General features: G+C 40.0%; 1 protein-coding gene across 1 annotated transcript in view; it reads left to right on the plus strand.

Moving 5' to 3' along the window:
• Window positions 1–2228: 2228 nt before the first annotated feature.
• The window catches only part of LOC120753607 (mucin-5B), a 41529-nt gene continuing 29989 nt past the window's right edge, over window positions 2229–13768 (plus strand). Inside the window, exons 1-12 of the mRNA XM_040065956.1 lie at window positions 2229–2350; window positions 3986–4241; window positions 5647–5761; window positions 7078–7165; window positions 8074–8207; window positions 8706–8931; window positions 9728–9853; window positions 10568–10685; window positions 11944–12082; window positions 12672–12773; window positions 12980–13049; window positions 13298–13435. Coding sequence (XP_039921890.1) covers window positions 2269–2350; window positions 3986–4241; window positions 5647–5761; window positions 7078–7165; window positions 8074–8207; window positions 8706–8931; window positions 9728–9853; window positions 10568–10685; window positions 11944–12082; window positions 12672–12773; window positions 12980–13049; window positions 13298–13435 — 1594 coding nt within the window. The 5' untranslated portion in view covers window positions 2229–2268. The remainder of the gene's footprint in view (window positions 2351–3985; window positions 4242–5646; window positions 5762–7077; window positions 7166–8073; window positions 8208–8705; window positions 8932–9727; window positions 9854–10567; window positions 10686–11943; window positions 12083–12671; window positions 12774–12979; window positions 13050–13297; window positions 13436–13768) is intronic.

Raw genomic sequence — 13768 nt, forward strand, 5'->3', positions numbered from 1 at the left:
CTTTGGCAAGCAGTTATTACATGGTTCCTGCCTCTTTTGTGCAGCTCAGTAGGAATAAAGGATTTTTTTTTCCCAGAGTCAGGAATCATACTCCTAGTCTGATTCTTCCTTCTACTCTCATACCAAAATGAATGAAATAGGTACTTTGATTTCTTGGGTGGGAATAGGAAAGGAAGAGGACAGTGATTGAAGAAACATGGACTTTATCTCAGTGGAGTTCTGCATTTGGATTTTGCCATTAGCATTGATTTTGGAAGATTAATATATTTCAGCTATCCACCTTTACCCTCAACTAAGCTCTCTTAGTCTGTATCTGTGGTCCACTGTCATATATGTTTTTCCTCCTGGGCTTCACAGCCCTTCCCCACACCTGCCATTAGCCCTGTTCTTTGGCCTAAACAAGAGCTCGGTATGAAAATTACCAGGAGAATCTGTTAAATCTGAGTGTTGATATTTCACTGTATTCAATTTCAGATCATCCTCATATTTCCAATGTCATATTCTCACGTTTAAGTTTATCTAGTAGATATTATCCTAGCTTACTTTGTACCTATTTGGACAGAGATCAGGAGGGAAGATGCGTTGTGATTAAAAGGAAAAGCAGCAACAGTCCATGATTTCCATCACCGGTGCCATAAAATCTATTGGGTTTGTATTCCAGCCAATATGGCAGGGTTTCAAGAACTACCTTCCAGTAGCGCCCTGCCTCAAGTGCGACTGACAATGGAATTAATTGGACACGGACAGTGGCAAAGGGGTAACACGAACTCATGTTTCATGTCCTGCACAACGCTCATGCATGCTGCTGCAGAGTTTTCATTGGAGCAAGGGCAGCAGCAAATCTTCATCTGGCAGATGCTGTCACCTGCAATTCTACAAAGCACCTTGTGCCTGTGTAGGACAGCAGCTGGCGGGAGCAGTGGGCCAGCTTTGGGACACTCCACTTTGGCAAGAGCACAAAGCCTGGTAAAGCAGTGAGCAAGACCCTGTTCCCAAGGCCCAGCATGCTGCCTGCCAACCAGATAAAAGGCGTTCATATTCCTGTTCCCCAATGGGTTCATGGGCAGGCTTGACCTGAGGCCTTGCTGGAAGGGGAAAAACTATGTCCACCTTAAACTGTATTTGTGCCCACTTAACTACTGGCAGTCACACAGGCTTTACTGTTTTCCCAAAGGGGACGGAGCCACGTGGTAATAATGTCTGTTATCCATGTTTGGTTTTGCTGGGGCTAGGTGAGAGGCTTCCTCTTGTCAGGAGCAGTTCCCCCATGGCACAAATGAGGAAAAGAAATGCAAGGTCAGTTTGTGTCAACAAAGGAAGTAAATCTCTAGAAGGGACTCTAAAATTACTGATACGAAAATATCTGACAGAATGTCCTACAAGGGGCTTTAGACCTCATGACTAAGCTCACTGGATTTTTTTATGGCTTTGTGGTAGGGTATTAAAGTACTTTGAGAGCACCAAGGGACCCTTTTGCAGAAGTGTAATTTAGGTGGTGAAGGAATGAACTGTGGTCTACATTATGATGGGACCTGGACACTGCTACCTTATTCTACCTTGGAGAATCTACCGTCTCAGTGTGCATAATGAATAAATTACATCCCATTTGTGCAGTTCAAGTGAGTGAGAATTTTGGCACTTTTGGTTTTGTTTCTGGTCTATTGAAGCAGTAGATCTAGCCTTTTTTTTTTTTTTTTTTTTTTTAAAGATATTTTGGATACACTTCTTACAGGACAATGCCCTCCTGCCAAAATATTTTGCTCAAAATAAACCATATATTATGCCTGATATGATAATACTTTTTTCTGTATTTAGAAGTCACCATTAAAGCTGATAGAGGCAACAAACACTTTTTCTTGCTCTGGGGGACTCTGCTGATGTGTAAGACAGAGAAAAACTCTGAAAGAGGTCAGTGATTGCTTGTAACTAATCAGATGCTATAAAAAAATAAAAATTATTGCCGCCAAAGAAATAGCAACTATAGGAGGAGGGTGAGGGGACTATTTTCAAAGGAGGAAATTAGAAACAGACAGCTCTCTGTCCCCATAAAGCAAGAAAGAACTGGATATCTGTCCTGTCGGAAAGAAAGGAGGTTTCTGGGTGCTAATAATGAATGACTGAAAGAAAATTTAATGAAGCTCCACCTTTCAGGGATCCTGCCATCAATGCTTTGTTCTCATGCCAAACTCCTGGACTATAAAAATCTGCCTATAAGCCAAGAAAAAACACTTCTCTGAAAGGATTTTCAAGTTACGACTTCATGGCAAGATGGAAATAAAAAACGGAAGATCATTTTGGATCTTCTGCCTAATTTGGAGTTTTTGCAAGGGCAAAGATCCAGTTCAGATAGGTAAGAAAAGAATCTAATTCTTGCATTACTTGCTCTCATATGGCTTTCCATAGGTGAAAAATAGAGTTGACAAATGAAAATGTGTACCATATTCATGTAAGAATTCATATTCATATTCATATAAGAGATGTAGACATGCCAGATACTGTTAAACATTTTTATTTTTCATCATTATTGTCAACCATTTAAGTATTTTACTTTTATTTCTTTCATTACTAGGTAGTGTATCGACTGTTTTATCTCCTAAGTGACTAATCTTGAAGAGAAGACCCTCTGAATGTAGTTTGCACCAAAAAACAAAACAAAAAATGTTGACAGCCTTTCCAACACATTTTACACATATTCTTCATGGGAGAAGTACTTACCATATCACCAGCTAGGCTTGATTGACCAGTATGAAATGCTGCATTAGGAAGAATTACATTTTTTGTGGTCTGCTGAACTGCTATCCTGGTTGATTTTTAATGTCTTACACTTTTCCCAATTGCTTAATACACACTTGATCTACCAGTTACTGCTGCCTTAGTAATTCCAGCAATTTCACTTCCAGGATAGCCAGCTTTTGTCACTTGCCCTTGCTACTGTGTAGGAAAGTGCTAAATTGCTCTACTCCACTTCAGTGCTGCAACCACCTCTGACAGTAGCAGTCCCTTAAAAATGCTGTTTCTGCAAGGACGTACTGAGCACTTGAGTTTGGGCTGCACATTTATAACATAAGGATCAGAATTTCTCAGTCCTTTCCTGCTGATTCATAGGCATGAGTGTTCAACAATATTTTAGAGTTCACTGTGTAAATGAGTAACTGTTTTTGATTTGATCTGTGGTGGATGTTGCTATGTTGATATTCTTAAACGTGCTACCTGAACAACACAAAGAAATTTGCCCATTTCATTTGTCATTCTTTCAGAAGAAATGTTGAAAGCATTTTGCAGCAAGCATATAGAATTTAATTCAAGGTGATTCATGTTTACTTTGTGAAGTTGCTTTCTGAAGTAATGTCTTATATACACTTAGAGTATGTATCTATACCTTTGACAGAGGTACAACTTAGAGGTCCAAAACATGAGTTTTGGTTGAGAAGGAAAACCAAGTATCTCTTAGACAACAGTTGATGCTGGTAGCAGCCTCAACCACTGAGATCAGCAGCTGCCACTTTGCTGGAGATTAATGCCACCTATGATATCTCCTGGAAAGCATTCAATACAAAATCTTGTCTGAGTTAAATGAGATTTAGACATCCAGAATGGGATTCTCCTCACTTCACTTTAGTTATCTGCAGTGTAAATACGTCTACAGCGTAAATATAGACACAGCATTTCTAGACAATGGAGAGATGCATGTGGTTTTCAGCATCTTCTTGCTAGGCACATATGTAAGATGAGACAGCTGAACCTCTTCTGCTTCTCACTGTTAACTTCAAAGGAGACTGGGTTAATCTGCTCACACTGCAGGTACCTCTGTACTTCAAAAGTTCAGTGAGATGAAACTACTTCCCACAGGCTAGTATCTTCCAGGAGTTATCATTTTTGCCTTTGAAAAATCTCCCCTTTAATGTTCTTCAACAACAACAACAACAAGGGTAAACATCTCATATGGGGTGAATTTCTTAGCTCCCCTGCTATGATTTTTCTTTAGTCCAGGTCTCTACTGTCAGTAAGAGCGAATGTGCCACCTGGGGTAATTTCCACTTCCATACATTTGACCATGTAAAGTTTACTTTTCCTGGAACCTGCACATATGTCTTCGCTTCACACTGCAATGACAGCTACCAGGACTTCAACATTCAGATCAGGCGCAGCGCCAAGAACAGCCTCCTGATCTACTTCACTGTCACCATCGATGGAGTGGTCCTGGAGGTGAAGGAGACAGGAATCACAGTGAACGGGAAGAAGTGAGTAAAGACTGCACTGGTGTTTTGTTCTGCATTTCCATCACTATGTGTTAGGTGGTCTGGCTGGAAAGCAGTGGCTGTGTATGAGACGTCCATAGCCTTTCGAACAGGGTATTGTGAAGAGTACCCCCCATAATGGTTGAGAAGGCAAGAAGCATTTTAACTAAACTACATGTCCCAGGGACCAACACCAACAAGTTAAGCAGAGAGAAATGTATATGTCAGAAAAAACAGAAGGTATTATAACATTTCCTTAATGTTGCTTTGATTGGAGAGGGAGGGATGGAAGAAAGTACATAAACCCCAACCCTTTATTTATAAAAAGTTTAGGTTTTGTAGAAGCTTGGTGATTTTTCTTTTTCTCAAAATTTTGTATCTGTGGTGCTAACCCTACTGTTTTGTGTTGCTGTTCAGGAACAGATGGTTCTTTTAAGAATAGTTTTCTGTTTCCAGATTAGTCTAGAAAGTTACACTGTTTTGCAGATCACAACTTGCCCAGGCATCTTCTTAAAATAAAAGGCAGAATTTTTAGAAGTCAAAATTCACACCTTTAATTCCAATTCAAAAATGAACCACAAAGGAAAGCACAAAGAGAGGGGTAAACATATTCCATAAGTAAAAATTGTACACAACAATAGCTGAAAATTGGGCACAATGTTAAGGGCAGTCCTCATGAGAAGTGCAGAGTTCTGCTCCTAACATATAGTTATGAAGGGCCTAGGCAATCTCTGACTTTGGGAAAATCCTCACAATCTTGTTGGAAGGAAAATTGCAAGCATATGGGCTGTCTTGACAGCCTTCTAGAAACAACCAAATATAGAATAGCACCAGCCTGTTGTAATTATAGCACCAAAGCCCATATGTGTCTCCTAAATCAATGGGCCTAGAAATCTCCTATCTTCTAGCCATTTTCTGAATTTCCAAGTTTTTAGGCTGTTGCAAAATGAACGCTAATTATCTTGGTAAAACAGAAAAGTAATATAGGTCTGAGTTGCACGAGTACCTGAGTAACAGAACAGAGTTGTTTGTGAATCCCAAATATCAAGGAGGTCCTGGAAGGATGATGATAACCTGCAGTGTCCTCATGTGGAGGGCCATTTTCCCAATATCATCATCTTGCTCTTTATAAACTTTTGGGTTAAGTCCTTGGGTTTGGCTGCTTTCTATCAGTTGAGTGGCTGATGCAGTATTGACACAAGACTAAAATGCATTCTGTTGTGTATTAATGTTGGTAAAAGGTCACAGTGGACAATATAATGCATTGTGTGGATGAAGTCTGACCTTGCAAAGAGTGTTCCCATGTTTTATTTAGTTCCTTTTAACTCTAGTTTTCCTCCCTATATGTCCATAAGGATTTAATCAGCCTTTTTTTGCTGCAATCTGTTTTGTTCCCTCGAATTTCCAGGATTGCCATGCCTTTCAGCTTGAAGAGCATTCTGATTGAGGACACCTGTACTTACTTTCAAGTCACTTCCAAGTTGGGCCTGACACTCAAGTGGAACTGGGCTGACACTCTCCTAGTATGAACAGTCAGTTGTTTTCCTCCTGGTGAACCTCATCAGTAATGAAAAGCAGGGCTGGATGCAGGCACTGTGTTGATTAATGATATTATGGGAGGGAGGTATCACTCTATCCATAAGCTGATAGAGAAATACCAAACTGGGCAATGCTTTCACAGGGCAGGGCATGGAGGCACAACCCCATGGTAAATCCAGCTAATTTTATGTGACAAAAGGGTTAACCCTGGATATAACACATCTGTAGTTAGTTCCTTGCTCCATGGGGTACTGGCAGCAACACAGCCCTTCAGCTCTGCCTTGCTACTCTGTCTCACGCACATCCTGTGTGGGAAACTAACCTGTGTGACCACTTCAGGCCTGGGTCCCTTTCACTCCAAAGCCCTGGTGTGTGGGAATTCTCCTCTAAACCTCTATCCTGCAATGTCCTCTTCTGCAACAGTGCATTTACATTTTTGCGTGTGAACGCTTATCCTTCACAATCAGGACTGAGATTAACTAAATGGAAGTTGTGTGTCATGTTTTGCCACTCAGAGAGATAGAGAGAGGGTAAAAGGTGAATAGAAAGAAAAAATACCAGGAAGTAATCAAGTGATATTCTGATTTATTGAAGTATTTGCTTTCCCCCTTCCCATGTACTAATTAACACCTAAAGTGTTAAAGGCAATGTTAATCTGTACATTACTGTAGAGTGGACACAATAGTAGGAAAAGCACTGCTTTTTTTTGGTGGACCTGAGTGGCACCAGTACTGCTCCCCAAGCATGTAGGAGTGATAAAGTGCAATAGTTTTATCCAGCAAGGCAATAGTGTGGTAACCTGGCTGTTTTTTTCCACTAAGTACGGGCAAAACAAGTAATGCTGGGCAGACCCATGCCTAGAAGTGCTATAAAAATTTCCATCACCTTATGGACTAGAAAACTCATTATATGTATCTAAATGTCAACCAGAAGCTGCTGCTTTGCAGTATCATGCACTAGAACACAGTTATCTGACCTGCCCAGAGAGGAGCTGTGGTACCCTGCAAGATGTACCAAATGTCTCTACTGGGAGACACTGGTCCAGGGGTTAATCCAGTATTCAACATGCTTCAGTTACCTCTTTAGTGGGTAGGAGTGAAAATAGCTGGAGGATTCTCTTCCCATTTGAATTCAATCTGTCTGCAGATGAGTTTTATGAGAGATTTGTACCAGAAAAGGAGTTTGCTACAAACTGGGAATGAGCATTTCTGCCACTGAGCTTTTCTGTTGTGAATCACTTTGCAACAAGTGCTGCTGGCATGGGGAAAAGCCTTTGAAGTCTGTGTTTCCTCTTTTGTAGCTGGACCTGGAAGAAACATATAAAGAGAAAATATGTGGTCTATGTGGGAACTATGATGGCAATGAGAAGAATGATTTGATTTTGGATGGTAAGTCATAAATACAGCATATTCCACGCAGAACAGACCTCCTTATACATGGCATGAAACTTGATTATCTTTTGAGCAGGCTTTCAGATCTCCCAACAGGCACATGAACATGTCCATATACAGGAGATGTATTTTAGAGGTTCTGAGATGATTTGGGATTTTCTGCTCTTTTCATATTTGTAAGAGTCTCCAACCTCTTTGACCAAAATGAATTGCTTGGCTATCATGAAGCAACATTACTATTTCCCACTGACATGAACATACTTTAAGGAAATGCATGAGTGCATTTTCTGTTCTTCTGTTTTAATCATTCTGTGTGTGATTACTTTTGCCTCTATAATGAAATGAAAGCATCAGAGAAAACACGAAGTGTCTGAAGAAACTGTGGTGCCATCCACTGACACCTTCAGATATTGCAAATAGTTGAGCCTATAATCCTGCAGCAGGTTGTATGGATGGAAAGAAGCCTTCATCCTGGGATATCAGCTGCAGGACTGAACCCAAAGTTATAACATCCCTTTATATAATACCTATGTGACTGTTACACATATGAACAGAAAACTCTGTAAGATCAAACAAACACAAAACAAAGAGATGTCTTTGGAAATGATCAGAAGTAACAGCAAGTTCAGGAGTGTTGCATGATTTTAAATGCCTGGGCTGACATGATTTTAAATGCCTGGGCTGACAGCAGGTCTTGATACAAGTGTGCCAGATTCCTGACTCTAGCCCAACAGAGGGTTATATAAGGCTGTCATCCTCTATAAAATATGGATGCTGAATAAATTTGGGCATCTCATGAAGTGCATACTGTCTTTGAGCCCAAAGACTAAGTGCATTTTTATAGCCCATTAATTGACCTAAAGAATTGCGGGAAGTGACTGAAATGCATCTGGCGATTTTTGCAGGGTATAAAATGCATCCAAGACAGTTTGGAAACTTCCACAAAGTGGAGGATCCATCACAAAAGTGTGCTGATGTGAGCCCAGATGACCACACTGGAAGACATCCCAGAAGGAAAGACAATAGGTGCAGTACATATGTAAGTGTGTGGAATCAAGAGGTACAAACAGTCCCAACCTAAAATGCTGAAGAGATGTTGAAACAAATCTTAATTACAGAGCATGCGCTAAACGGATTTTTTCAGAACTCTAATTACGATTTTGAGCAAAATAATGATCTTATAGCAGAAAGAATATCCTATTATTGTGTTAAAGAAATAGATATTGGGAAAAAGCCCAATTGAATTACAGCTTCCACTCCAAGACAAAGGACTTTGTGGCAGAAAGTTAGACTGGATAGTCTCCTGAGATCTCTTCCAGCTTGAATTATTCTGTGACCCTGGAACTGTGTCATCAAAACTTGGGCTGTATATTCAAAATCCTAAAAGGTGGTAAAATGTAAGAGGTCAAGTAATGCTTTACTTTCCCTTCTTTTCTTTCTCTCTCTCTTCTCTCTCACTTTTTTTTTTTTTTTTTTTTTTTTTTTTTTTTTTTTTTTTTTTTTTTTTTTTTTTTTTTTTTTTTTTTTTTTTTAATAGAAAAAAGGATGCAAGAAACTTATGTCCCGTTTTGGAAACTGCCCCAGAGTGGTTGCCTTTGATGACTACATAGAGACTTGTGCTGAGGACATGTGCCACTGTGCAGTGAATTCTTCTCACTCTGATTTGGTTTCCAGCTGCATATGCAGCACTTTAAACCAGTACTCTCGAGACTGTGTCCTGAGGAAGGGAGACCCTGGAGAATGGAGGACCAAAGAACTCTGCTGTAAGTAGCTACTGCTCTGGAGATTTGTTTCAGGTTAGACATTTACACAAGTATTCTGATTCCAGCAGAACAAAACAAGGATCTCTGGTGACTACCTTGAATCAATCTGTGAAAGCACTTTGACACAAACATCCTTAATGGAAAAGCTTCTACATATTTAACTTGATTTTGCTCCTTAAATTAGAACTATCCCTTGATATTGCCCACCTCCTTCTTACAACTAGGTTTCCTCAAGCTTGTTTGTTTGTTTGTTTGTTTTGTTTTGTTTTAATTTTACTATGCGCAGTTAACCATTCAACATGGTGACAACTAGACAGAAGTAGTTAGTGAGAGGAGCAATATGCTTGTACTTTTCTTACCCTGTGTTTTCATGCTCAGTAGTCCAGTTACTGAGCAGGAAATCTCTTTAAATCCAGGGGGAAGGCTACAGGTAGTTCACCCAAACTGCAAATTATTGCCAGAAGAACTGATGCTTCAGGCAAAAATAAACAGTTATGACTCCCTAAATTATTCTGGTGTTCTCTGCTTGTATCGTGAGTTCAGCCAACCTTGAGCTAGTAAAGTAATGTGAAATAGCTCATATTTCCTAGCAGCACATTTTTGTCCAAAAGATAAAGTGGCTATAAAACATTCCTTTAAGAGCTTAAACAAACATGACCTATCTGGACAGAAGTTTGCATATCTTGCAAACAAGATATGGAGGAAAGGAGGAAGAAGGGGTTGGGTAATGACACAACGGTTTGAGAGCTCTTATAAATACATCAGTAACGTCCTCCATTTTGGTTTGGTCTTGCAGATCAGGAATGCCCCAATAACATGGAGTACATGGAATGTGGAAATTCCTGTGCTGACACATGTGCAGATCCAGAAAGAAGCAAGATTTGTAAAGCCCCATGTACAGATGGCTGTTTCTGTCCTCCTGGTAAGCAACTCATCTGCCAAGGATTGTACGTATCAAGGGACAAAAAGGGAAGTTGTTCCCTTTCTTTACCATTTCACACAACAAATAAAGTGCTTCTTCTAGCATAATTTACCAACTTTCTTCTTGGAAGAGCCAGATTTCTAAAGATCTGAGATCCTGACACTGGAGAAGAGAGGCAAAGACTTCTGAGAACTAGACAGGTAAAAATGACGCAGATATGGAAAGGCAAGAGGTGTTCTCCAGACACTAAGAATGCAGGTGAAAATGTCTCATGAGATGTCTCCCTGCTATGACATTAAATCTTGCTGTAGCTTAAGTGACACAAAACATAAATTTCCAAGTATGTGCATGGGTAAATTTGCACGTGAAATAATCTAAGATAAGGCTCTGATTTCTGTTAGATTCACTATTAGAAAAGGATGGAAGCTGGCTCACACCCTTGCAATCTGGCACTTGATAATCCTGCTCACAGTGAAAAATTTCATAACAGGAAATGTTCTTTGTGTTTTGCATTGCTTTCGTTTGAGTTCCAGTCAGAAATATTTCTCATCCATTAACATCTGAAAGGGACTGGTGTGGTGTTTTCCTTTAAACGTATCCCATTCATTTTAGGAAATGCTGAATACTCCAGAGTTTTTTCCATTCTCTAATCTTCCTTGATGGTGTTTCCCAGACTCACCAAAGGAATATTAACTAGCCATTGCATCTGAACAGGAACTATCCTTGATGACCTCAGCAGCAAGAAGTGCATCCCCAGAGACAGCTGCCCCTGTACGTTTCAAGGCAAAGTCTACCCATCTGGAGGAACTTACTCCACTCCCTGCCAGAACTGGTACTGTTGTGGTCTTGATTGCACTAGCAAGGCAGAAGTACTTATTTCAAAACACTGACGAGTTGTTGCATTCTGTACTTTCCTCTTTTATTTTTTTAAATTATTTTTTAAAATCTTTTCCTCTCATTTATCTTAAATAACAATTCAAAACCTTGCTCTGAATTTCAACAGTGTAGGAAAACTTAGAGGTATTCCTTAACCACACATAGTTATTACCCACCCTCACTTGAAACTGCTTATGAAAACTGAGCTCAAGATTTCAGAATGTAGAAAAATGAGACTATTTACTGATTAATTCAGAGACTTTGGCCACTAGAGTGAGGTGAGAAGTCATACCATGTTAGTAAGAGGCAGTTCCCACAACATCTGGATCTCCACAAGACCAAATTCAGTTTGAAGGCCAAACCTCAGAAGTCCTGACCCTTGAGAATGAATTGATTTAGAAAAGCAAAAAACAGCAGCTTGAACCCATCTCCATTCTGCACTGGTGAAAGGTGATAAGATCTTATGTATATTACTCGCAAAACAGTTTTATTTCTTACCCTGTATGCGTTATCTGGGCTCCTGTGACACAACATCATATTTTGACCATCAGTTAAAGCTTTACTGTGTGAGGAATGAAATGTGGTACAGCGCATGGCCAAACCTTCTGCAAGCCCCTTTGGATTAACATATTCTGCATTTTGAGAAAATGCTCCTCAAATCCTAGAAATTTTGAGTAATTGAACTTAATGGGCTTTGGGTGGTTCCCATCTTGCCACATCCTCTTTTACTCCTCACAAAGCCCAAGCTTATGTGGCTGGACTGTTTTCTTCTTGTGTGCACAGGTGTGAGAACTGCTCATTATCTTGGGTCCTCCACAATTAGCTGCAGAAACATCGCATCAGTGACTTGCTGAACAGTTGCATCAGTAGAACAAGATGTTGCAAGATCTGGCTTGAAGGGGTTCTTTCTTTCTTTAAAAAGTCAAGTAAACAATTTAGGCCCAGAAAACCATTTCTTGCTTTTCCATCGCAGTGTGTCTCTGAGGGAGGAAGCCTAAAGCCCAGTGCAGTTAACTCTCTCACTGAGAGGGGTTCAACCCTCACACTTTAAGTGCCTAATATAAAGGGTTCCACAGACAGGGTTTTAATAATGAGCCCAGATAATGAGCTAAAAATATAAAGAGGCCACATTTGCGCAGATTCAAATGGTGTTATCACCTACGCTCCCTTGAAGCTGTGTTTATTCTAATGGCTGCTTTTTGGGTTTTGCACAGTACTTGCAAAGGAGGCCACTGGAGCTGTATCTCTCTGCCCTGCTCTGGAAGTTGCCACATAGATGGAGGATTCCATATAACAACATTTGATAATAAGAGGTTCAATTTTCATGGCAACTGTCATTATGTCTTAGCTAAGGTATGAGCCATTTCTCTTTTCACTCCTAAATCTCCTGAGTAGCACAAGGCATTAAACTGTGCTGGAGCTTTATATGGCTTAATTTAATTAAATGGCACCAATCCAGCAAAGCACTTCAACACATGCTCAGTCTTAATCCCCATAAATTTTTGAATTTGCAATGGATTGCAAGTCAATCCATGATGCTTAGCTTTAAAGTTTTGCAGCTTCAACGTACTTGTACTTTTCTTTTTTTAATTAAATAATTTTGTTAATGGATGTATTAGTGTTGATTCAACCATTTCTTTTGAAGTTGTCTTCATGTGTGACTCTAAGAAGGAAGTGGATGAGCCAAAATTTCTGCAAAAAGATTGAATTATCTACAAATGCCCAAATGAGATCCACACAGGCTGAAAGCAAGGAAAAAGTGTGCAAAGGAAAGTTAGTGACATTATTGATTCTGGCAATTAAATAATTTGCAGTTAGGTATCCAATATCCCAGTTCTTTCATTTCTCCTTCTTAGTCTTTCAGTGACACCTTTTTCTCTTCGACTCCCCAGCCTGTAACATGCTTACAATGTCTGCACATGCCTTTCTCCTGTCTTCTCAGAATGCTGATGACACAGTTGTGGTGATTGGGGAGATCATTCAGTGTGGGACTTCAAGGACAATGACTTGCCTAAAGAATGTATTGGTCACACTAGGAAGAACTGTGAGTAACTGTCTTAAAGATACATAGGTGATCACTTCTATTTTCCTTACATTCTTGTACGGTGTCTGGACACTGAGTTACACTGACCCCAGAGGTGAGGAGTTTTGAGGACAGTACTCCTCAATGCTTAATGAAGCTTGTCAGGTTGCTCTTGTCTGCCTCTCATATGCATTCACTACTGTGGGCTTTTTTCCTTTTCCCTGCAGACTATAAAAATATGTTCCTGTGGAAATATCTACATGGACAATTTCATTGTGAAGCTGCCTGTACGAAAAGGTAGATCCCCTTCTTCACTCCTATTACAGAATAGCCTACATCTAATTGCAGAGGGATTCCTGCTCCTTTCTCTGAAAAGAACGTGATCCTACCCACGGTTAGGTGGATGCTAGGTCTGGGATTCCCTGGCAATCCCTGTGTTACTGCATGCACTGGCAAAAGGAAGTTCCCATTTACTCAGGAAAGCTTTACATTGTAAAAATTTGCAAGCAAATACAACATTTTTTCTTTTTCTCTTTCTACTTTAGATGGCATCACCATCTTCAGACAATCTACATTTTTTATCAAAATCTTGAGCTCAGCTGGAGTGCAGATCCGAGTACAAATGAAACCTGTAATGCAGCTCTCCATAACAGTCGATCATTCTTTTCAGAATCGCACATCTGGTAGGACACATAAGGCTAAATTAAACCCTTCAGTGTGCTGAAGAAAATCCCTGTGATGTTTAGTGTGTGCAAATCTCTTAGACTCCATCTGTTTAAACAGGCCTTCATCAAAGACTTGTGACGTGCAGACTATGTTCTTGGTTTTGCAACCATTTAAGATTTTTGTGCTTCTGTTTCCTGTCTGTGCAATGGGATTACACCCTGTCCCTCTGATCCATTTTGTTTTTCTTTTGCCATTTCCTTTATTTATAAGGCTTTGGGGAAGAGGTTCTCTGTCTGCCAGTGTTTACTGAAGCACATTTAAGCAGTTCCAATTCCTGTGCTATCACTAAG

The sequence above is a fragment of the Hirundo rustica genome, chromosome 6 (assembly GCF_015227805.2).
Source record: "Hirundo rustica isolate bHirRus1 chromosome 6, bHirRus1.pri.v3, whole genome shotgun sequence".
In the NCBI taxonomy this organism is placed as follows: Eukaryota; Metazoa; Chordata; class Aves; order Passeriformes; family Hirundinidae; genus Hirundo; species Hirundo rustica.